Raw genomic sequence first — 23,607 nt, forward strand, 5'->3', positions numbered from 1 at the left:
AGTGGCCCCAAAACAGATCCCTGAGGCACACCACTCGTAACTGAACTCCATGACGAATATTTACCATCAACCACCACCCTCTGTCTCCTATCTGCTAGCCAATTCCTGATCCAATTTCCTAGACTACCCTCAATCCCATACATCTGCATTTTCTGCAGAAGCCTACCATGGTGAACCTTATCAAACGCCTTACTAAAATCCATATATACCACGTCAACTGCCTTACCCCCATCCACCTCTTTGGTCACTTTCTCAAAAAACTCAATAAGGTTAGTAAGGCACGACCTACCCGCTACAAAACCATGCTGACTATCTCCAATCAATTCATTACTCTCCAAATAACTATAAATCCTATCCCTAATAATTTTTTCGAAAACCTTGCCCTCAACAGAAGTAAGACTCACCGGTCTATAATTCCCGGGGAAGTCTCTGTTCCCCTTCTTAAACAATGGGACAACATTCGCTATCCTCCAATCTTCCGGTACTATACCAGAGACCAACGACGACCTGAAGATCAGAGCCAGAGGCTCTGCAATCACCTCTCTTGCCTCCCAGAGAATCCTAGGGTAAATCCCATCCGGACCAGGGGACTTATCTATTTTCAAACCCTCAATATCCAGCACATCCCCCTTATCAACTGCAATACTGTCTATTTTACACCCCTGCAACCCAGTGTCCTCCTCAGCTATATTCATGTCCCCCTGCGTGAACACCGAAGAGAAATATTGGTTCAATGCCTCTCCAATCTCTTCCGGTTCCACACACAACTTCCCTCTACTGTCTGTAACTGGCCCTAATCTTGCCCTAACCAACCTTCTGCTCTTGACATACCTATAGAACGCCTTAGGATTCTCCTTAATCCTATCAGCCAAAGTCTTCTCATGTCCTCTTTTAGCCCTTCTTAACTCACTCTTCAACTCCCTCCTAGCCAATCTAAAGCCAATCTCTTCCCTAATATTCCTCCATTCCCGAGATCTCTAACGCCCCATCAAAAGTGTTAATGAGATCTTGCTCCTAAATTCAGCAGGACCCTCATCTTCCGAGTATTTCTAGATTCCCCGGCCACAGACTCACTGATCGATTCCTGGCACCTGGCAAATTTCGTGCCTTGTGTGTCTAAAATATCAAAATTGAATTATGTGCTGCTTAGCTGCCACTGTTGATGTTTAAAATATAGAAAATTATGACTTTATAGGTGACTTGTTAAAAAAGGGAAATAAATGTAATGACTGAAACTAAAATGAGTTGCTTTAGGTGGTGTATGTCTCCCTCTGGTGATTGATGATAAAATTGTTGCCAGTTTATTGAAGCAAATCTATTCCTACTGAAGTGAAACCTAGTGATGCTTCCTTTGATCATCATGGGATTGCACCCCAAACTTATGCTGTCCATGGTTAGCAAATGTCAGGCATTCTGGCTACATAACAAGCTCAACTCAGTTATGACTGTCTCAACATGATGTGGATGCTTGGCATGCCAACTTGGGCTTTGCCAGCTTGACCTCAGTGCTTCGGCAATTCTTGCATGTGCCTCATCAACACAGACAGCCTTAGATAATGTGCTGCTGAGATTAGTAAACTTATCCATTGCTGACAGGTTCTCATCATGGGCTGAAACCTTGGGCTTCCCTTGAACAGGCTGGTACATCACTTCAGTTTTCTTTGTGCTGATTGTAAGGCAGAGTTGTCGCATGCATTGGAGAACAAATTTTTGCTATGTTGTATGTTCAGTTCAGAATAGGCAGCTGCTGCACAGTCATCAGCAAACAGAAAATTACAAAATATTTCCTTGGAAAACTTGGTTTTTGTTTGGAGCAGTCTCAGATAGAACAACTCCCTATCCATGCAAAATCTGATTTTGTTCCAAGATCACCATCAAGGAAAGCATTGGAGAACACGGTGGAGAAAAGCATGCTGAAGAGGGTTGGCACTAGCACAAAATCATGTCTAATTCTATTAATAGGGGGTGATTCAGAAGGCATACTGTCAGTCGGGACATGTGCATTGCACACAGTATTCCAGCTGTAGCCTCACCAAAATTCTATACAACTCCGTCACGACCTCTCTGCTTTTGTAATCTATACCCCAATTGGTAAAGACGAATGTACCATATACCTTTTTCACCACCCTATTAACCTGCCTTTCTGTCTTCAGAGATCTATGGCAAAAAACACACGCACCAAGGTTCCTTTGTTCTTTGGAACTTTCTAGGGTCAGACTTTTCATAGTATACTTCCTTGTCAAATGAATCCTTCCAAAATGTATCATCTCTCACTTTTCAGGGTTAAATTCCATCTGTCACTTATTCCCCATTTGACTATCTTGTCTATATCTTCCTGTAAGCTCACTGTTAATTCCCCACCAATTTTTGTGTCATCAACAAACATACTGATCCAACCCTCCACATAGGCCAACATTTGTTGCCCATCCCTAATTGCCCTTGAACTGAGTGGAAGTAGGAGTCACTAACATTACTGTAGTGCTGGAGTCACATGTAGGTCAAACCAGGTAAGGATGGCAAGTTTCCTTCCCAAAAGGACATTGGTAAACTAAATGGGTTTTTACAATGTTTCATGATCATTATTAGACTTGTAATTCTGGATCTTAATTGAATTCAAATTTCACTATCTGCCGAGGTGGGATTCGACCCTGGGTCTCCAGAGCAGTATCCTGGCTCTCTGGATCACTAGTCCAGCGTCAATGCCACTGTGCCACTACCTATTCCTATAACTTTGCTACTAGACACGAGTAACAGCATTCTTTATTTCTAACAGTGTAGGGTCATCGAGAGAAATTGATGCCAACTTGTGGCATCCTGTTGATTGCTTCTTCATTGAAGGATGAGAGCTAATTGACGATGTGGTTATAGTGCTCTGCCATATTTCTAGAATTTGGACTTTTTCTGTGAGCAGTGTTGACTGGTCAACATTATGATGATCGTGTAGGCTGTAACCTGTAGACAGATTTTAAAGCATTGTATCATTTGTTCCAACCTTTTTGTGCACATGTCTGAAGTTTATTTGCTTTTTGATTTCAGCAAAGTGTTTGCATCTCTCCTAATGTGACTTGGACAGTCCTGCAGATATTTTGGGAGGCACCATGCTTGGACAATGATGATTGTCATTGAGGCAAATCCTGTAGAGGAGATGTTTCTCCTCTAGTAGTTTCAGCATTGCCTCATTATTTTGATCAAAACAATCTAGATGCTGACGAGAGGGACTTTGAAGTGATGGAATACACCTGAAGGTTGCCCGGTCATCTTTGATGCAGTGAGAGTCCATTTTCACTGTGCACAGGCAGCTTTCTAATTTCTCTGAGAGAGGTTCCTTCTGACTGCTTGTTTGATCTTTGAGATATAGAAATGCTTCTGGACTTTCATGGCTAGAAGACAGCTCGAGAAATAGATCTTGATGTTTGGCTCTGAAATGATAAGACACTGGTCAGTCCTGCAGTTTTTTGTACAGACACATCCTATCTGTCTCTCTGGTGATTATGTAGTTGATTAGATGACAATGCATAGAACAGGGGTTCATCCAAAATGTCTCAATGCTTTTCAGGAGATGAAAAACTTAGTAATGAAGAGCTCATGCTCAGCACACATCTTCAGCAAGAGGAAACCATTACTATGACAAAGTGCCAACCCTGTTTTTTCTGATGACCCTTTCCCGTGCCTGGTGATCTGCAGCAACTTCTGTGTCGATGTCACCAAGAGTGATTTCTATGTCTGACTTTGGCACAGTGGCAATCAATGAGTGGAGGACGTCATAGAATTTGTCTTTGACTTCTTCATGGTTGGTCATGGTAGGGATGTACACTCTGCTGAGAGTTGTTTACCTCTTGCTGTGCAAACAGAGTTTAAACATCAACAGACAATCATCATTCTTGGGAATGCAAGTTAACTTACTGACTTTTTCAGAGATTTCCCCCCATAACAACCTGCAATCATTGATGGTAATTTTGATTTTATGTGATAGTCTAAATTGGGCTTTCAACTTCCATCCCACAAAAACACCACAAGCCCCCTTCTCCTTTGCAATATTTTATGACAGTTGTGGTTATTGACTGGTACTTTTCAAACTAACCTATTAAATGATTTTCATTTAGTTAATGGGATCTGTAACTTTATCACGAATGATCAGATAGCGGTTTTCTCAACCACCCTTTTTTTAAGCTCTGTGGGGATGTGACACCTTTGAGAGCTGCGAAACTATAATGAGACACAAGACATTTAATTATATAAATGCATATGAATCATACAAATCTTTGATTCACTCTCAGCAGTTTCTTTAAACTCTGGGAACATACTGGGCTGCTGATGGATGAATTGTTACCTCAAGCGTTATGTGGCAGATTAATTCGTAAGTAAGATATTCTAAGAGGCACTGGAGATTGCTTCATTTGAAAGATAATGACTCCACTCCTGTCATAATTTCATTTGTATAATTAGATACTTCATGGTTTTAAAAATCTGTACTTTATGTAATAGTTAGGCCTGGATTTTGTGGTAGTAATGACAGTGAAACTGTTAGTGCTGAGACCATCATGCATGTGAAACGGGAAGCATCTTCTGGCATTTGCAGATGCACGGTTACATATAGAGGTTGCAGATTGGGAGCTGTTCCTCCACGGATTGTGTTGTGAAGTCTCTGTAGATGGCAATGTTTAGAATTCAGTGAACTGACATGCATACGTAACATCACTCTTAAAAAAACTCTGAGAAAGAAAGGGGATTAAGGGTTATGGGGAGAAAGCGGGAAAGTGGAACTGAGCAGCGACAGATCAGCCATGATCTTATTGAATGGCGGGGCAGGCTCGAAGGGCTAGATGGCCTACTCCTGCTCCTATTTCTTATGTTCTTTGTTAATGAGGTGTGACAGGACTTTAATGGCATGTTGCTCTGTTGCTGACTGCAAAATCCAGACAATAAAATGTGTGTGTGTATCTGTATAGTACTTGCAGTCCACTTACTTTGCTAAATAGCTTCACAAGATTTTGTAAAAATTTTCAACATTTAATTGTTTTTCTTCCTTTTAATGCATGCAATCACAGGGTACGCAGTTGATTTTCACTGCTGCTAAAGAACTGGGGCAGCTATCCAAGCTGAAGGTATCAGTGTTTTTTGTTGCACGAGCAGTAAGTCTGTGTGCTGTGTAGAAAAATGCATGCTTTGTGTTCAAAAGAAAGAAAGCTTGGTGTGTTTTTAATTTTTTTAAATATTTATTTTCTATGAGCAATTAAAATAAATAAATTATCTTTGCCTGTCTTATGAACTGCAAGAATACTATTTGCAATCTGTTTACAAAAAAGTGTTTTTCCAGTGTGCATTATACAATATTGCCTTGAAGCGAATTGTAACAACAGAAAGATGAGAAATCAAAACATACAAATTTTTGTTTTCTGTATGCATGCCAATGGTTGTAAGTAAACTTGAATTCAGATAAAATCCTCCAGTGAAGCAAAAATGGGTGCATTTTTGGCGTTCTGTACTTATTATTGTAAATTTGAAAAGCATGGATTAATACACACTGATATGCTCTCTGGAATGGAACTGAAATAAACATTCTGTTTCACAGGACCAGGAGAAGGAATCACACTAAAATGCCCATAAGCAGAAATTCAATTGCGTTCAAACTTTTATAATTATTACATTTCTAGTAACATTGGCTGTTCGTAAACAAAAGTGAGTAGCCATGCAATTCCCTAATGCATCTTTATAATAGATTTTCATCAGTTGTAGATTATTTTCCTTTCTTGAAGCAATAAATTTTAATTTTGTTTTTTGAGCACAATTGATGACAAATGTGCTCTTGCTGCATGGCAAGTGTTTGGTGGTCAGCTCTCAAGCTGTTAGGAAGTTTCCAACAGAAAAATTTGAGGAAGATTCTTAGTAAATTATTTACCCTCAGACCAAAAAAAAAGCTAATTTTGATGTTTTGGGCTCTTTGTCCGAATAGGCAGAAAAACTTGCCCTTTCTTGCAATTCATAAGCAATATTCTTTTCTTTATGAAATGTCTGACTGTGCAAGATTCAATTTTCCAGGATCACATGGTTCGGGAAGAAGCCAAAAGCCTTACACCAAAACAATGTGCCATTATGGATTTGGCATTGGACACAATTAAGGTGAGAGAAATTTAGCTTAATTTCTAAAATTAATCTATGTAACTGAGATCAGAAAAATTCTGGATAATCCCAATACTCTGTAAGCAACCAAGCCTTCAGATGAACATTTACTCGGAATTTCTCATATTTTGAACATACCTAGTCATGCTTTTCCTGCAATATTTATTTGTATATCTGTTGATATTCTTTGGGCTGTATCCAAGTGTCAACCACTTGTTTTTTTAAAGTTGTTTGTATTTCAACACAGCTTGTTACCACTTCACAAGAAAAATCATCATTTTGACAAAACTTGAGAATATTAAACAATCAGATTAATTTAAAGATACAATTAGTATTTGTCAGAAGCAAACTGATTGTTTTAAAAGGTCAGATTCAATCACTTCTGGTAGATACCATCATTCTGGTTGGTTGCAAGTTGGGAGTGGAGCTTGTCAAAATAATCATAAGAACATAAGAAATAGAAGCAGGAGTAGGCCATCTAGCCCTTCGAGCCTGCCCCGCCATTCAATAAGATCATGGCTGATCTGAAGTGGCTCAGATCCACTTTCCCACTTTCTCCCCATAACCCTTAATCCCCTTGCCTACCAAAAACCTATCCACCCGTGTCTTAAATATATTTAGCGAGGTAGCCTCCACCACATCAATGGGCAGAGAATTCCAGAGATTCACCACCCTTTGAGTGAAGAAGTTCCTCCTCAACTCCATTCTAAACTGCCCCCCCTTATCTCGAGGCTGTGCCCTCTAGTCCTACTGTCCTTTCTGAGCGGGAAGAATCTCTCTACCTCTACCCTATCCATCCCTTTCATTATCTTATACGTCTCTATAAGATCCCCCCTCATCCTTCTATATTCCAACGAGTACAGACCCAGTCTTTTCAGCCTCTCTTCATAGTCCAACCCCCTCATCTCCGGTATCAGCCTAGTGAACCTCCTCTGCACTCCCTCCAAGGCCAAAATATCCTTGCTCAAATGCGGCGACCAAAACTGCGCACAGTACTCCAGCTGCGGCCTCACCAGTGCCCTGTACAGTTGCAGCAACACCTCCCTGCTTTTATATTCAATCCCCCTCGCTATGAAGGCCAGCATCCCATTTGCCTTCCTGATCACCTGCTGCACCTGCAGGCTGGGTTTTTGCGACTCATGCACAAGGACCCCCAGGTCCCTCTGCACCGTAGCATGCTGCAGCTTTTCGCCCTTTAAATAGTAGTCCCTCCTACTATTATTCCTGCCAAAGTGAATAACCTCACACTTATTTTGTTGTATTATTTTATTCAGTAATGAATCAGTCAGATGTTACTTTATTTCAGCACTGGTTACAAACAAATTTTAAAATGTAATTGATGAGTATCACAGTTAATGATACATTTGTGAAGTGTTTGTTCCAAATATAGATCAAGTAAGCTGCTAAATGCATCTTTGCGACTTGCCCAGCTGCTGATTTACATAAAGGTTTATTTCCTTCAAATCTGGCTCAGGCTGCTTTTATGACATTGGATGGTTGCTCCCTTGGATGAATGTATTCACTATATTTGAACTTACTAATTTACATTTTACTACTATGGTGTATGATACAGGTTTTTGTCTTTCTGTGGAAGAGTTGTAGAGCTCAGTTACTTTGTGTAATTTTAAATGCTATTTTCAATTTATTTACTTTGTTGTCAATAGATGGCATTTCTCTAACTAACACACTGATTAGGTCTGCCCAAGAGCAAAATAATTTTTTAACGATTGCAGTGCGTAATCATTTTTACTTCTGGTTCAATAAAATAAACTTTCATTGACAGGGAAGAAAAATGCAATGTCGGTTGGAAAGTACAGTTGACAATAATAGTAAATGGCTATTCATTATATTTGAATGATAGCCTTTTGACAGTGTTTTAGCTGAAGTGTTTATTCTCTTTCTTTTACATGTATTAATCATTCTGTAAAATAACTGAGACAAAGCACTTGTCTGCTATTAGTGCCACTGTAATTTCTAGTGTCATTTATTTTGAGGTTTTAATACAAAAAACGTCGGAAATGCAAATAATTTAATTAACATCTCAAAGAAAAATGGATAGGTTAGTGCTTAGGTGTGACCCTCATCAGGAATGGGTTCTATGGTTTTGTTTCAATGATGCTGAAGCTATGTAAAATGAAAATTGTTTAATTAAGATATTGAAATCTGTATAATGTGAATTCACAATAATTCATTTTGGGCTGTCATGGCACATAGCTCAGGGACTGGTGTGTTCAGTAATGAATCATTTTTATCTAGTAAATGTGAAATGCATTGCCAGTTGTCTTGATTGACAGCTGCAGGCAACTGCAAAGCAGCCAAGTGATGTTAGTTCTTTTTTTGCATAAACATTACGGGTAGGAACAATGGGGGATAATTCAGATACAATCAACCATAAAGGGAAAGATAAATGCTGCATGCTGTGCAAAAACCATTAGGCTGTCAATCAAAGGCTTGTTAGGCTGCATTATGAAATTGAATAAAAGCAAATGTTTTCAAAGGAAAGCAAAGGATTTCCAAGGAATTATGCTTTGTCAGAAAGCTCAGAGACTAGGAATAAATGCAGTGTTAAAAAATGGACTGAATGAGCTGATGTGGAGAAGGGAATTCACCTCCCTCGCTCCCCCCCGCCAACCTTCGCACCCCAGTGAAAGTCACTGCTTCTATCAGATAGAGGACTTGAAAGGGGCTTTCTCCCACCTGCAGCTTCAAAAAGAGAGAGAGGGGAATCACTTCCGCATAATGGAATGCTGCTGTGATTTAGAAGCCTGCAAGGTGTCCAGAGGGCAAGAAGATTAAAATGGCCAACCCATTTCAAAGTTTTTACCATCCATGACCAGAATGAAGACTTTGACCAGAGAGATTTCTGAAATCACCATACCAAAAGTGATAGATAGGTAGATAGAACATTACAGCGCAATACAGGCCCTTCGGCCCTCGATGTTGCGCCGACCAGTGGAACCAATCTAATGACCCTCTAACCTAAACTATTCCAATGCTATCCATATGCCTAACCACAGATCATTTGACCATTAAAGTTGGCGAGTTCACAACTGCTGCAGGCAGGGCATTCCACGACCTTACTACCCTCTGAGTAAAAAACCTACCTCTGACATCCGTCCTATAATTACCACCCCTTAATTTAAAGCTATGTCCCCTTGTGTTAGCCATCTCCATCCGAGGTAAAAGGCTCTCACTGTCCACCCTATCCAATCCTTTGATCATCTTGTATACCTCAATCAGGTCACCTCGTAACCTTCTCGCCAATGAAAATAATCTCAAGTCCCTCAGTCTTTCCTCATAAGACCTTCCCACCATACCAGGCAACATCCTGGTAAACCTCCTCTGCACCCTTTCCAATGCCTCCACATCTTTCTTATAATGCAGCGACCAGAACTGTACACAATACTCCAAGTGCAGCCGCACCAGAGTTTTGTACAGTTGTAACATAACCTCATGGCTCCGAAATTCAATCCCTCTACCAATAAAAGCCAACACATCGTACGCCTTCTTAACAACCTTATCAACCTGGGTGCCAACTTTCAGGGAGCTATGCACATGTACCCCGAGGTCCCTCTGCTCGCCCACACTACTAAGAGTCCTTCCATTAGCCCTATATTCTGTACTCCTGTTATTCTTACCAAAGTGAATCACCTCACACTTTTCCGCATTAAACTCCATCTGCCACCTCTCGGCCCAGCTCTGCAGCCTATCTATGTCCCTCTGCAAACTGTAACATCCATCCTCACTGTCTACAACTCCTCCGACCTTGGTGTCGTCATCAAATTTACTAATCCATCCTTCTATACCCTCATCTAGGTCATTTATAAAAATGACAAACAGCAGTAGCCCCAAAACAGATCCTTGAGCTACACCACTTGTAACTGCACTCCAGGTTGAATATTTCCCATCAACTACCACCCTCTGTCTTCTATCAGCTAGCCAATTCCTGATCCAAACTGCTAAATCACCCTCAATCCCATGCATCTGCATTTTCTGCAATAGCCTACCATGGGGAACCTTATCAAACACTTTGCTAAAATCCATATACACCACGTCAACTGCCTTACCCTTATCCACCTCTTTGGTCACCTTTTCAAACAACTCTAAGGTTTGTGAGGCACGACCTACCCTTCACAAAACTGTGTTGACTATCCCTCATCAATTATTTCCCTCTAGATGATTATAAATCCTATCCCTTATAATTCTTTCCAAAACTTTGCCCACAACAGAAGTAAGGCTCATTGGTCTATAATTCCCAGGATGGTCTCTACTCCCCTTGAACAAGGGGACAACATTTGCTATCCTCCAGTCTTCCGGCACTATACCTGAAGCCATGTTCATGGTTCCCAGGGCTAGAAGGGGTAGTCTATCCACAAGATCCCCATCCTGGGGGAGAGTGCCGAGGTCAACAACTTGTCTCCAGCCCAAGCCCACCCAATCCCCAGCAGCATTGGAGAACCCTCCCTTTTCAGCAGCAGAAGGGCACATAGGCACTGCACTTACCTCCTTGACCCCCGCCGCACCACGTCCACAATACTCATGATCAGTACCAAAGCCTGCCTAGTGAGACCCTACTGGGGAGGTGAGTGAATAGCAGGAGAGCTTTGAATTGAGCTTCAAGCCCACTAATTTCATTTGAATTGGCAGTTCTGCAAAATCAATAGTTTAAATCTGATCGGATCAGACCTGGTAAATGGCAGCATGTTTCACATCTGTTGGGAATCCTGTTTTAGCCCTGATGCCCTATTCAGTGGAATTCATCAGGATTTCTGCCAGCAGAGAACTGGGTCAGTGAATCCCCCCATTGTCATTTTGTCAAATGAGATGGTTGACGAATAGCAAACAATGTAAATGCATAACTATTCTCCTATATAAGTATTTTTAGATGTCATTAGCACCATTCTATTTTGAGTTTATTTAAGCAAGATACATTTTTACAGACTAAGCTTTGATGATAACTTCCGCTTTACTGTTATTAGAAAGTTGTCTTATAGCAGAATGGTACATATGTTAGTAATTCATGAGTTCAGAGTGTTTATTTTTAAATTTTGATATTACAGCAATACTTCCATGCTGGTGGAAATGGTCTGAAAAAAACTTTCTTGGAGAAGAGTCCAGACCTTCAGTCCTTGCGATATGCACTCTCGCTCTACACTCAGACCACAGATACCCTCATCAAAACATTCGTCCAATCTCAAACTGCTCAGGGTAAGTAGTTTAAAGGAGTCGTCTTCTGCACCAAGCTCTGAAATAATTAGTTTGAGCTGCACTCCTGATTAGCATAGTGAGCAAACCAGATCTTTTCTTATTCAACGTTCCTCCTCAGTTCAAAGGCTCTTAGACACATATATTTTTGTATACTTAGCAGTTAGTTTTCTTCAGCTAGAAATAATGATATTGACTTCCTGGAAAACTGGACTATTGTGTTACGGAACTACTGAAAATTAAGAACAGTATTTGGCTTTGACAAGGGGTCATCTGGACTTGAAACGTTAGCTTTTTTTCTCTCCTTACAGATGCTGCCAGACCTCCTGAGATTTTCCAGCATTGTCTGTTTTGGTTGCATTTTATTTCTGTTTTATTTTTCTGTCAAATATGGGTCCTAAAAGAAAATTGTACTAGCCCATTCAGAAGATTATGATCAGTAATTCTGTTTTGTCATCATTAAATCAAATATGAAAGGTGGCTTTGAAAATTAGTTTTGTGACCATGACCTGAATCTGTTGGGAAGGAGTTGGTTATCAGGCGGTCTACAAGGAAGGGTGCTACATTAAGAGGAAGATGATAGCAATGACCCAATAGAATTTCTGTCAACTGAGCTCTAGGGCAGAACTGGCTCATGCAATTAAAGAAAAATTAGCAACCTCTATGTCTGTCTTTCCTAAAGAAAGCACAAGTGGGAGTGAGTAGCTTGAAAATGTAAATTATGAAGAATTAAGTATTTAGATATATAAGTTAAAAAATAATAGAGTCATTTTTATGTTGTACATGTAGCTGTTTATATTTGAACATGTAACAATTTATGGTCTGTAGTTTTACAGAATATGGGGGGGTGGAAAGCAGTGAGGAAGGGAGGCATTGATCACCGTGGAGAAGGTTGGGGTGGGCTGACACATCAGTTCCATTTAGCCACAAAGAAACAGAAGTTTCCTTTGGCCCGTTTTCTAAGAACAGACCTTCAAAGACCCAGGCTTGTTCCCTACTTCTGCTACAGTGAATCTGGTATCTCTCAAGTGTCCCAGTCCACAACTTTTCCATAGTCAAAGAACTGTTCCTCAGCCACATCCCCTTCAACTCTGCTGTCTTAGTTTGGAGAAAACAGATTATCTGCCCATAAAAATCAGACTCTGAAGGAATGCCAAGATCCATTGTACCCAGAAGACCTGGTGGTGAATGTTGCTTCATGATTGGTCCATTAGCGACTATTTAACTGTCCAAAATAGCAGATATGCATAGTGTCAACAATATGCATTTAAAAATATGTACGTGCTGAGATACACAGAGCCAAATAGGCATGTTGCTCTTACTGATTTATTTTCAGTATTGCAGTATTTAAAAGATTTAAATTTTAGATTTAATTTTTTCTTGTATTATTAAGCCTTTTTATTGCTTAATCAACTGTTTTCAGGAATTATGGGTGCTGATTATGCAGGGATCAGTATCTCATTTAGTGAGTTGCACAGGATTTTTTTGTTGCCAAATTCTATTCATCTATACGGTGAGCTATAGCTGGCTCCACCATCAATAAATCAGAAATCACTTGACTTTGCTGTGAGAATGAAATGTATCATAAAGAACTGACCTACAGAATGTATACCCTATCTTACAATAGTCCTGAATTATAAATAAGGTGCATAATGTTTCTTATATTTTGAGCACATAAAAAGTGTACTTCAAGATAGGTGTTGAATAATGGGGAATGCAAATCCATCGCCCAGTAGTCAGCTATATGTGGCAGGATATGATCACCCATGATCTAACACATTAACAACACCACCCCCCCTCCCCAAAAAGTTTGGATGGTCAGTGGGAGGTTATCTAATTTACATTTTCCTGGATGGGTTCCCACAGCACTAGGGGACATGTCTGAAGATGTGACTAGAGGCCATGAATCATGGAGGGGGTGGGATGGGTTTGCAGTGGGGAAGGACCCATCTCCCCAAGATGAGTGCTCCTTAGGCCCATTTTCTAAGAGGGAATATGCAGAAACAAGTTGTGGGAATATTCAAAAATCCTGTGTCCCGCTTCTGCCATTAGACTGCTCAGTTAGTGTGGTCTCACTCAGTGTCTCAGTCTGTTGCTTTTCCAGAGCCAAAAATTTCCTTTCAGTACATCACCTTTGACTGGTGTTTTGCCCCCTAAAAATCAGATGTTAACTCCCAAGCAACACTGGTGGGTCCAGTTCCTGGGCTGATTTATGGCCTTTCTGTCATCTCCCCATGGGAGTAAACTGGAAAGATCACATATTATTGGCTGTCAATTTTGCAATGATTTCTGGAGGGCTTAATTACTTTTGAAAACTGATGCTCTCTTTAGGAGTATTTTAATTACTCTGACGACAAACAGAAAAGCTCACAAGCTTGACTAAGCTGAGAGGTATAACACCAAGTTAATTTGAAACAGCTTGTAGTACTGGGATGTTTGTTTGTTTATTGTGATTTTTTTTCATTCATTTATGCCAAAAGAATCTTTCAATACTCTTCATATTTAAAATATGAGATGAACTATTTGCTTTGAATGGTTTGGATAGATAACTCAAGATATTTCAAGGATCTCTTATAAAGACAGAAATGTTTTGTATATTTTAATTTTGAAGCTACAAATTATCTGCACTATACCTGAGGTGAGATTTCTGGTTATGGCCTATTGCTCTCCACTTGTGGTAAACATTACTGTTGGGAGTGGTCTTTTCTTTAAATTCTTTCAAATAAGTTATCACTGTCACCGAAAGACTGAATGTAAAAAATACTGGATAAAAGCAAATTACTGCAGATGCTGGAATCTGAAACCAAAAGAGAAAATGCTGGAAAATCTCAGCAGGTCTGACAGCATCTGTAAGGAAAGAAAGGTAAAGAGTCATCTAGACTCGAAATGGCCGCTCTTTCCTCTCCGTACAGATGCTGTAAGACCTGCAGAGATTTTCCAGCATTTCTTTTCTTTTGGAAAGACTGAATGTCATTGAGAATGCCGCAAATAATGAAGAAAAGAGCAGTAATGATGAAAGAAGTACTGGTAGCAGCATGGTGACACAGTGGTTAGGACTGCTGTCTCTCAGTGCCAGGGACCTGGGTTCAATTCCCAGCTTGGGTCACTGTCCATGTGGAGTCTGCAATTCTCCCCGTGCCTGCGTGGGTTTCTTCCAGTTTCCACCCACACTCCAAAAGATGTGCTGCTTAGGTGCATTGACCATGCTAAATTTTCTGTCAGTGTATCCAAACAGGTGCCAGAGTGTGGCGACGAGGGGATTTTCACAGTAACTTAATTGCACTGTTAATATAAGCCTACTTGTGACTTTACTTTTTAAAACTAACGTTGTTCTATTGGTCTTTGCACTTAACATTGAGTGTTCTCTTCTACAAACCTTCAGGCTGTTTCCTCTGGGCAGTAATGTGCATGTAGGCAAGGACAACAAGTATGGGTTTTGCCTCATTTCCATGGTTTTCTCATCTTCCACTGCTACAAGACTTGATGGTGTAACCTATAATCTCACTCCATTTTTTTCTCCCTTTTATCCTGCTTGCTGGCTTTGATAACATGAATCAGTGCATGGTGGAAAGGGTATTAGGGTTACCGCTAATGAGGACGCTCTTCCTGACAAGGGTATGTCTGCAACTAATGTTGCCCAGCTGTGACAACATTAGCCAAATAGAGACTTAATAAAACAAACCGTTCCCATTATTACTGGAATGCTTCAGAGGGCTGTGCTTCCTTGCTGTAGAGTTAGTCCTTGCTCATGATTCTAATGATTGTACGGTAGAAATCGTATTAGAGTGAGCATGTCTATTATAACTTGCAAAAGTTCTATAGATTATGAAGAAATACTAATAAAACAATTACTTGTACTGAATATGCATATTAATGTATTCAATGCAAAGAATTGAACATTGAGTAATGTAAGTAGTATTAAAAAATTCAAAGTAACAAGTAAAGTACAAATTTGATTTGTCTTTGCTTTACTGTTTTTAACAAACAGTGAGACATTTTGGGACATTTTACATTAACAAATCTCTTTTGTGAAAACAAACTCAAATTGTAAAGTTATAAACTAGCCAAAGTGCGATTGAAAAAGATTACTCTATGCATGAGGTTTAGTTTATCTAGGAGAAACTATAGATTGGTAAAACTCATTGAACATTGAAGTCAAAAACTACTTCTTGCTCCAGATCATCTGCCCATGTAAGCAGAATGCTGTCAAACTGTTTTACAGCTCTGTAATCAATAGGGATTTTATAGTATCGTTCAAAGTTCACAAGGTACATTTTTCATAGAACATTTCAAATAGAATACACTTTTTAAACATTTGAAGCTGTAGCAGAGTACTAACGGTAGAATGACAAAAATATGTTTGAGCTTTCATAAAACTTATATAAACACAAACATTAAAATTAGCACTAAATTTCTAATGAACTCATTTTAGAATGCTTGAGGATCGGAACATGGAACTTTTTCATCACAGAGGTCATGTCCCGTTTTCATCTCAGCCGTATTGTGTGTCTGGAGGTCTTTTTGGCAGCAGTCCTTACTTAATTATAGAAAAGTGATTTTTAGGTTCAAGAAACAGCAATAGTTAAATAATCAATCATTGTAATTTTCTATTTTGGTTTATCATAACACTATGTATTTTATGATATCCTGAAATATGTTATACGTCACTTCCACTCTGAGTAATTTCTCCAACCTTTTCTTTACAGTATAACTTTAAGTTGTTTATGCTGTATGTTATAAATAGAAAACCCACTGAGTCCAGTTGAGTATAATATTTTTCAGTTACAGCATACCCAGCAGGTTTATGGTATATTAACATACAAGCCACATGATATATTGTTCCAAAGGTTGAGTCTCTGTAAAAACAACTGGTGATGAGATAGCACAGCTGTACTGCTGTACCCTGTCTGTGTTTTCCCTAAAGATACTTTGGCTCTTTCCATTGGTTCACTTGGCCATGAAGCTCAGTAATATTGATGTTGAAGTTAAAGCACCATGTATCCTTCCATTAAGACATTAAACCTAGCTGCATGTTTTTGTCGTTCAGGTGGCTATGAAAGGTTTCATAACAGATTAAAGAATCTTCCACATGCAATGCTTAACACGTTGTAAATTGTAACCTCATTCAGTAAACAAATAATTGGACTGGTTCTTTAAATTTAAATAATTTATCTGCTTAATTTTTCTACAATTCAGAATAATGATTCAAAATTATATTAGGCAGCCATCGGATCTTCTGTAGTTTTGCTTTTGTGCAGTTAACAATTTCATATTAACCTGTTTTAATTAAGATTTTTTTGACAACAACATATTTAGCATAATGAAATATCTCAAAGCATTTCAGAGAATAAAACACATTCTGACACAGAGCCACATAAGGAGATGACCAAAGGTTAGTCAAAGAAGTTATGTTTTAAGCAGTATCTTAAAGGAAGAAAGTGAGGTAGAGAGGCAAACAGATGTAAGGGAATTAAAGGGAAATATGAAAATCTATTCAAATAGTAACTGACAGCATTAAACCTAAAATCTTCTCATCTGTTGACCAACTGAGTGTTATTTAATATTGCATCATGTCCTGGTTAGAGACCAGACTTAAATGCCTGCATTTTTGATTGAATATTGCCTACTTGCATTCTGTTTACAATGTCATTGATATAATTCCCATTTAATATGCTACTTGCATGGCTTTTATGAATTAACTGCATGTACCCAATTGGCTTCTTACAATCACTCCAACTTAAAACCCAGGTTTATGGGCTAAATCAAACTACACAAAATTGGACTGCACTAGAACAAAGAACTGAAGTGCAGTTCAGAGAAAGGTCAATATGCAAGCCTTTATTAAACAAGTTGTCTCGCTAGCCTCATTTATTGTTTCCGTACTCAACATTATGTCAGTAAACATATTACTGAACATTGAAATTTGAAACCATATCTCACTTATGTGTAATGACAGCAGGAGATTGATAATTTCTTGTCCTTGATTTGCATTGGAGATTATCAATCTACATATTTATCTTATTTTGCTTCTAGTTCCTAAATGCTTCTAGTTCCTAAATTATACTGAATTCTTTTTAAATGCACTTCACAACATGATACTGAATACCACAGTCCAGGAAAGTTTCATTGCTTGTCTGCCCAATTAGCCAGGCCAAGCTAGCTAATCTGAAGGTGGGAGTTAGGAAAGTGCATTTAGTCTCCACAACCCTGAAATGACAGAGAAAAAAATAGACATGTTTCCTCATCCTTGTAACAACCTCAAAAGAAATATCTAAGTGTGGCTTCAAGGCAAGGACGGAATGTGATGTTCTCTCCTTCAAACAACAAACTAATATGTGGAGAAAGGCGATGTAAACAAAGTCACTGTGCAATGATTCTTATCACAGTGCACTGCCGTGAAAGACGTTAAAACAATATCTAATATGAATATTTGAAAAACTTCCCATTAAATATTTTTAAGATATTTATATTACAATCATTAATTTCCCCTTGAGCCTTGTCAGCAGTTTCTGAAGCTTTTATTATGAATGAATCTGACTTTACGCAAGCAAAGTCTTGTTTGACCTGACTTTTGTTGCACAAACTTAGATTTTAGCCTCATCAGGTCCAGTATCACAAACACCCCACCACTTGTGTTTATATTTATTAACATAAATAGAGAGACTATCTTCTGGAGGGCAGGACTGTTGTTCAGTGAACAAGTCTAGGTTCTGCCACTGAAGGAGTGCCTGAATTGTAACTACATGTTCCTGAAAGGAGGGAGGGTAAATTTGAGAAATGAGTCACTGCAAGAGAACAAACTGCCACAGAAATTCACTTCACAAGACATTTCTGTACAGCCCCAATAACTGGCTAAAGATTAACCTAGGAAAAGTTATTTATTCACCCTCAATTGGGAAAGGCCTAATGAGGAAAGAAATACATAAATTGTTGTCACTGAACATAATGCTATAAATAGAAAATTGAAAAATTTACTTTGCAAAGCTATTGTCTTTGTTAATCTGATGTAAATTTTCCTTGTCCAAATTTCCTTTCCTTATGTTTTGTCATTCTACTAATTCAGAAATTAGTGGCAACTGAAAAATTTACAATTGACATCCGAATTGTAACTTTCAATATTTAGCATTTATGTGGCCTTAAAAAGTTTGATTTGGCTGCATTTAGCTACTTCATTGAAACGTTTTGGATTCTATGTAGTTAAATTATGCACTATGACCTTTCGTTTCTGAAAGAGGTTGTTCTTGCATTCAAATAGCCCACTTCATTAGTTGACTTGTGAAGAACTGAAACTTTTGGCTAAACTAGTTTCCAGGTGTCATAATGGAAAAGCCACCGATTGGCAAAAGCAACTCCATGTCATTTCCAGCAGTGACAGGAGGATTATACCGAGACAGAGCTGACTGCAACCAGGCTACAGTGAATAATGGCTGTCTCATAAGATGGGCATGTTATGAGTTCTATCTTAAAAATGGCACTAACTTCAATAATGTAACCTGAAACTCTATAGTAAATGGCTTTGGATCTGTTTCTACCAAAAATGAAGTATAGTATTTCCTAAATGGAAAAAAATAGATACTTCAACATTATTACAGTAATGAAAACTATGTAAATGTTATGCTGCCTGGAGTCAACACCTATATGTGCAGGATAGTCTGCATTTGTGAATTAGATCTTCAATTAGCAGGGTATCCTTGCATTCGACTCTTTACTTGTTCCCAAGTCTTCACATTTAATTACCTTTTCATGCCTTAAAACACAGCTCCATGCAAAAGCCTTTGAAGCAGTAAATGGAATCTACTGGATCTAAAAGTGAATACACAAATCAATAGATACCAGCTATATATTGTTGAATGTCACATGAACCCAACTAAAGCAATAGTTTCCTCTGCCAGTGGTTTCTTACCTCCTATCCTTGAAGTAATCTTTAATTCTTAGTTTTGACCAGAATGTATGCATGAATATGTGGAAATGTTTTGCATGGATGACACCACATCAGAATGTTTTCAAGCATGAAAATCCTTTATTTTAATGGCACAGCCTCTTCAAGTATGCTACACCGTAACCTGATATGAATGTGGCAATGATATGACTGCACTTACATGTTGTAGTTACAGAATGAGCCTGTAATTTCTAAGGCTTACCTTTTCGTTTTAATTGTTAATCAGGCTGTGGTGTGGATGACCCAGTGGGTGAAGTCTCCATACAAATAGATCTTTTCACCCATCCAGGAACAGGAGAACATAAAGTAACAGTGAAAGGTAAGAATTATATCATCAACAGATACTCAATAGAAAGGCACTGGATCTTCCAAAGTACCTAACAAATTCAAACTCCAATGCAGCAATCTGGAGAACCTCATTGACCTACATGGCTTGAGATCGCTGTTTTGCTGGCTGTCAAACTTCAAAGCAGGTGTCTCCCATTCCCTCCCAGTCACATTAAAAGACAGCAAGTTATTAATTGCCCTTCCAAAATTATTTCTTTTGGTATCGTTCATTGATCTTTTGTGCAGTTTTGTTATTTAAATTCATATTTTACTGTCAAAGTTAATTCTGTAATTGTTAAATTTTTTTCTTTCTAAAAAGTCTAATTCCATTCATTTTCTTGGTTTTAACTTTTCAATTCAGGGAACTATGTGGGGCTATGGAATTAGAGCCTGGGTGGGATTGTGGTTGGTGCAGACTTGATGGACTGAGTAGCCTCCTTCTGCACTGTAGGGATCCTATGATAAAGGAAACTAACTGATCTCCGGTGACATTATTCATAAATTAAACTGCTCTTTTAAGGGCAAAAATATATCATGTATACTGGTAAAGAAACTGTCGACATTCGTCATCATTCTTCTTAAACTGACAGCAGTTTCTGGAGTCTTGTGCATGCAAAGTTGTACACAGAGATCCAGATGTTATTGTGCCCAGAGTGCAGTTAGAGTCGCCCCAGACTGCAGTCACTTGACATCACTGAACTGATGTGAACTTGCCATTTTATACCATTAGTGTCACTTAAAAACCCTTCAAAAAAGAGTTAATATTTTGAGTCACATATGACTTGTTCAGAAGAAGTGACATTTAACTTGAAATGTTAACTCTGTTTCCTTCTCCACAGATGCTGCCACACCTGTTGAGTACTTTCAGCACTTCCTGTTTTTATATGAGATACTGGTCTAGGCACAAAATTTTACAGAAATTAAGTTTTTCCTTATCCATTGAATGGTGGAGGTTTACAGCATGGAAACAGGCCTTTCAGCCCAACTTGTTCATGCCACCCTTTTTTTTTAAACTATTAAGCAAGTCCCAATTGCCTGCATTTGGCTCATATCCCTCAACACCAATCTTACCAATGTAACTAAATGCTTTTTAAAAGACAAAGTTGTACCTGCCTCTACTACTATCTCTGGCAGCTTATTCCAGACACACACCACCCTCTGTGTGAAAAAATTGTCCCTCTGGACCCTTTTGTATTTCTCCCCTCTCACCTTAAACCTATACCCTCTCCTACCTTTGGGAAAAGATATTGATTATCTAGCTAATCTACGCCCCTCATTATTTTATAAGATCATCCCTAAGCCTCCTACGCTCCAGAGGAAAAAGTCTCAGTCTATCCAGCCTCTCCTTATAACTCAACCATCAAATCCCGGGAGCATCCTGGTACATCTTTTCTGCACTCTTTCTAGTTTAATAATATCTTTTCTATAATAGGGTGACCCAAATTATACACAGTATTCTAAGTGTGGCCTTACCAATGTCTTGTACAACTTCAACAAGACGTCCCAACTCCTGTATTCAAGGTCCTAACCAGTGAAGCCAAGCATGCAGAATGCCTTCTTCACCATTTTGTCCACCTGCGACTCCATTTTCAAGGACCCTTGATCTCTTTGTTCTATATCTCTCCCCAGTGCCTTACCATTAACTGAGTGAACCAGGACAGGATTTAATCTACCAAAATGCATCACCTCACATTTATCTAAATTAAACTCCACCTACCATTTGTCAAGCCAATGGCCCAATTGATCAAGATCCCATTGCAATCCTAGATAATCTTCTTCACTGTCAACTATACCACCAATCTTGGTTTAATGTGCAATCTTACTAACCATGCCTACTAAATTCTCATCCAAGTAACAGTGGACCCAGCACTGACCCCTGAGGCATACTGCTGGTCACAGACCTCCAGTTTGAAAAACAACCCTCTACAACCTCTCTCTGGTTTCTGTCATCAATCCAATTTTGTATCCATTTGGCTACCTCACTCTGGATCCTGTGAGAATTAACCTTGTGCACCAACTACCATGTGGTACCTTGTCAAAGGCCTTGCTAAAGTCCATGTAGACAACATTAACTGCACTGCCCTCATCTACCTTCTTGGTTACTTCTTCAAAAAATTCAATCAAATATGTGAGACATGATTTTCCACTCACAAAGCCATGCTGACTGTCCCTAATCAGTCCTTATGTCTCTAAATGCCTGTAGATTCTGTCTCTCAAAATATCTTCTAACAACATACCCACTACAGATGCGAGGCTCACTGGCCTGTAGTTCCAAGGCTTTTCTATGCAGCCCTTCTTAAACTAAGGCACAACATTTGCCACCCTCCAATCTTCAGGCACCTCAACTGTGACTCTCATGACTATCCATTTGTCATTTTTATTTTTTTAATGCTTCCATCCTTGACTTTTTTTTCCACCAAAGATATTCCCTTAAAGAAGCAGATAAATGTATCTGAATGGTCATGTTCATATCCCTGCGACTCAGAAGTATAAGTAGTTTGCGATAATTGCTTCTTGACTTTCAAGGTACAAAGAAAAGAAATAAAAACTAATGTTTTACCAAGCTCATTGTGTGATAACAAAGGTTATTGTTAAGTAATTTGATTGCTAAAAGGACAATTTAGAATATAATGAATGCAGCATTTATAATAAAATTCTAATGCAAAACATTGACTGAAGCATAAGTATGAAGCAAAGCAGTGATGTGAAGTACGCATTAATCATGAGAACTAAATCAGCAGGAGGTATTTGGTAAAGCGACCACATGTTTTTAAATAAACATAGGTAAATGGGTTGTTTCAGGCTTCTGCGGATCCTCACCTTACAAGCTGTGCAACAGCTGGTCAATGTACAAAGCATGTAGCCAACTCAGCCTGTTGAATTGCTGAATATGTTTATGTGACTTCATATTAACATAAGAATAGCATACAAATATTCCAAACTTATCCAAAACTACATTGAATTATTGGGTTCCCCCAATATTTTTCAAAAAAGCAGCACTTGAGTTCCACTTGAAAGTTTGGGCTCTATCTTACCAACCGTGTGGGGATGGGCTGGGTACTGGGAAGGCTTGCAAAATGGTGTTGGTTGGCATTAGGTGCCTTTTATCGATGACAGCAAAAGTGGCAGACGGCCTACCCACCCAGAATTCAATGAAGACTGTTAAATGATCAATTGAAACTCTCTTCCTGCCTCTAGGGCATTTTGCTATCGTTGGGAGAGCACACCTTTGTGTGGAGAGACCACCTAGTAAACCCACTCCAACACCCAAGAACTGAGGCAGAGGAGAGATATAACAGGCACCATGCATCCACAAGAGTGGTGGTGGAGAACACCATCGTGCTGCTCAAGATGCACTTCTGATGCCTTGACTATTCTGTAGGTCATTGCAATATCCACTAAAACGTATCTTGCTCATAGTTGTCCCATGCTGCATCCTGCACAATATAGCACTGACAGCGGGGTAACACAGTGGACATGGAGGAGAGTGAAGTAGGACCACAGGCCAGGGTGAGGACATTGAGGCAAATGATAGGAACATTCAAGGGAGGGCAGGGATGCGAAGGATGCACTGATACAGCAAACCTTCAGCTAGACTTACAAGGCATGCAGACTGTCTAAATCCAATGGTAATGTCTCATTCATAATAAAATTTTTCTTCAGAATCCAACCCAGTAATCTGTGATCACAGAAAGCTCTCACCTTACAAGCTGTGCAACATCTGGTCAATGTACAAAGCATGTAGCCAACTCAGCCTGTTGAATTGCTGAATATGTTTATGTGACTGCATATTAACATAAGGACAGCATACAAATATTCCAAATTTATCCAAAAATGTAATGAACATGCCGCTGTTGTGCTTAAGGTGTCTTAAGTACCAGTCCTGCGCCCTGGTACCCCACCGCCCTCACTGGCAGTGACATTGCAGGCAACCTGCTGACTTTACAATTGTGGTGGCCTTGATTATGTTGGCGGGCATCCTTTGGCTACCAGTGCTTGAGTAGACTCCAACTGGG

At 39.2% G+C, this 23,607-nt stretch overlaps 1 protein-coding gene across 9 annotated transcripts in view; it reads left to right on the forward strand.

Moving 5' to 3' along the window:
• Window positions 1-23,607, forward strand: part of LOC145340852 (protein unc-13 homolog B-like) — a 580,250-nt gene that overhangs the window by 545,064 nt on the left and 11,579 nt on the right. For 4 of the 9 annotated variants that reach the window (XM_080185311.1, XM_080185320.1, XM_080185354.1 and 1 more), the window contains 5 exons: window positions 5,049-5,105; window positions 6,040-6,120; window positions 11,181-11,328; window positions 14,884-14,940; window positions 19,491-19,583. In XM_080185311.1, the coding sequence (XP_080041437.1) occupies window positions 5,049-5,105; window positions 6,040-6,120; window positions 11,181-11,328; window positions 14,884-14,940; window positions 19,491-19,583 (436 nt within the window). The remainder of the gene's footprint in view (window positions 1-5,048; window positions 5,106-6,039; window positions 6,121-11,180; window positions 11,329-14,883; window positions 14,941-19,490; window positions 19,584-23,607) is intronic. The other 5 variants (XM_080185327.1, XM_080185386.1, XM_080185376.1 and 2 more) reach the window with 2 other exon arrangements.

This window comes from Carcharhinus amblyrhynchos, chromosome 1 (assembly GCF_965287045.1).
Source record: "Carcharhinus amblyrhynchos chromosome 1, sCarAmb.v2.hapA, whole genome shotgun sequence".
Lineage (NCBI taxonomy): Eukaryota > Metazoa > Chordata > Chondrichthyes > Carcharhiniformes > Carcharhinidae > Carcharhinus > Carcharhinus amblyrhynchos.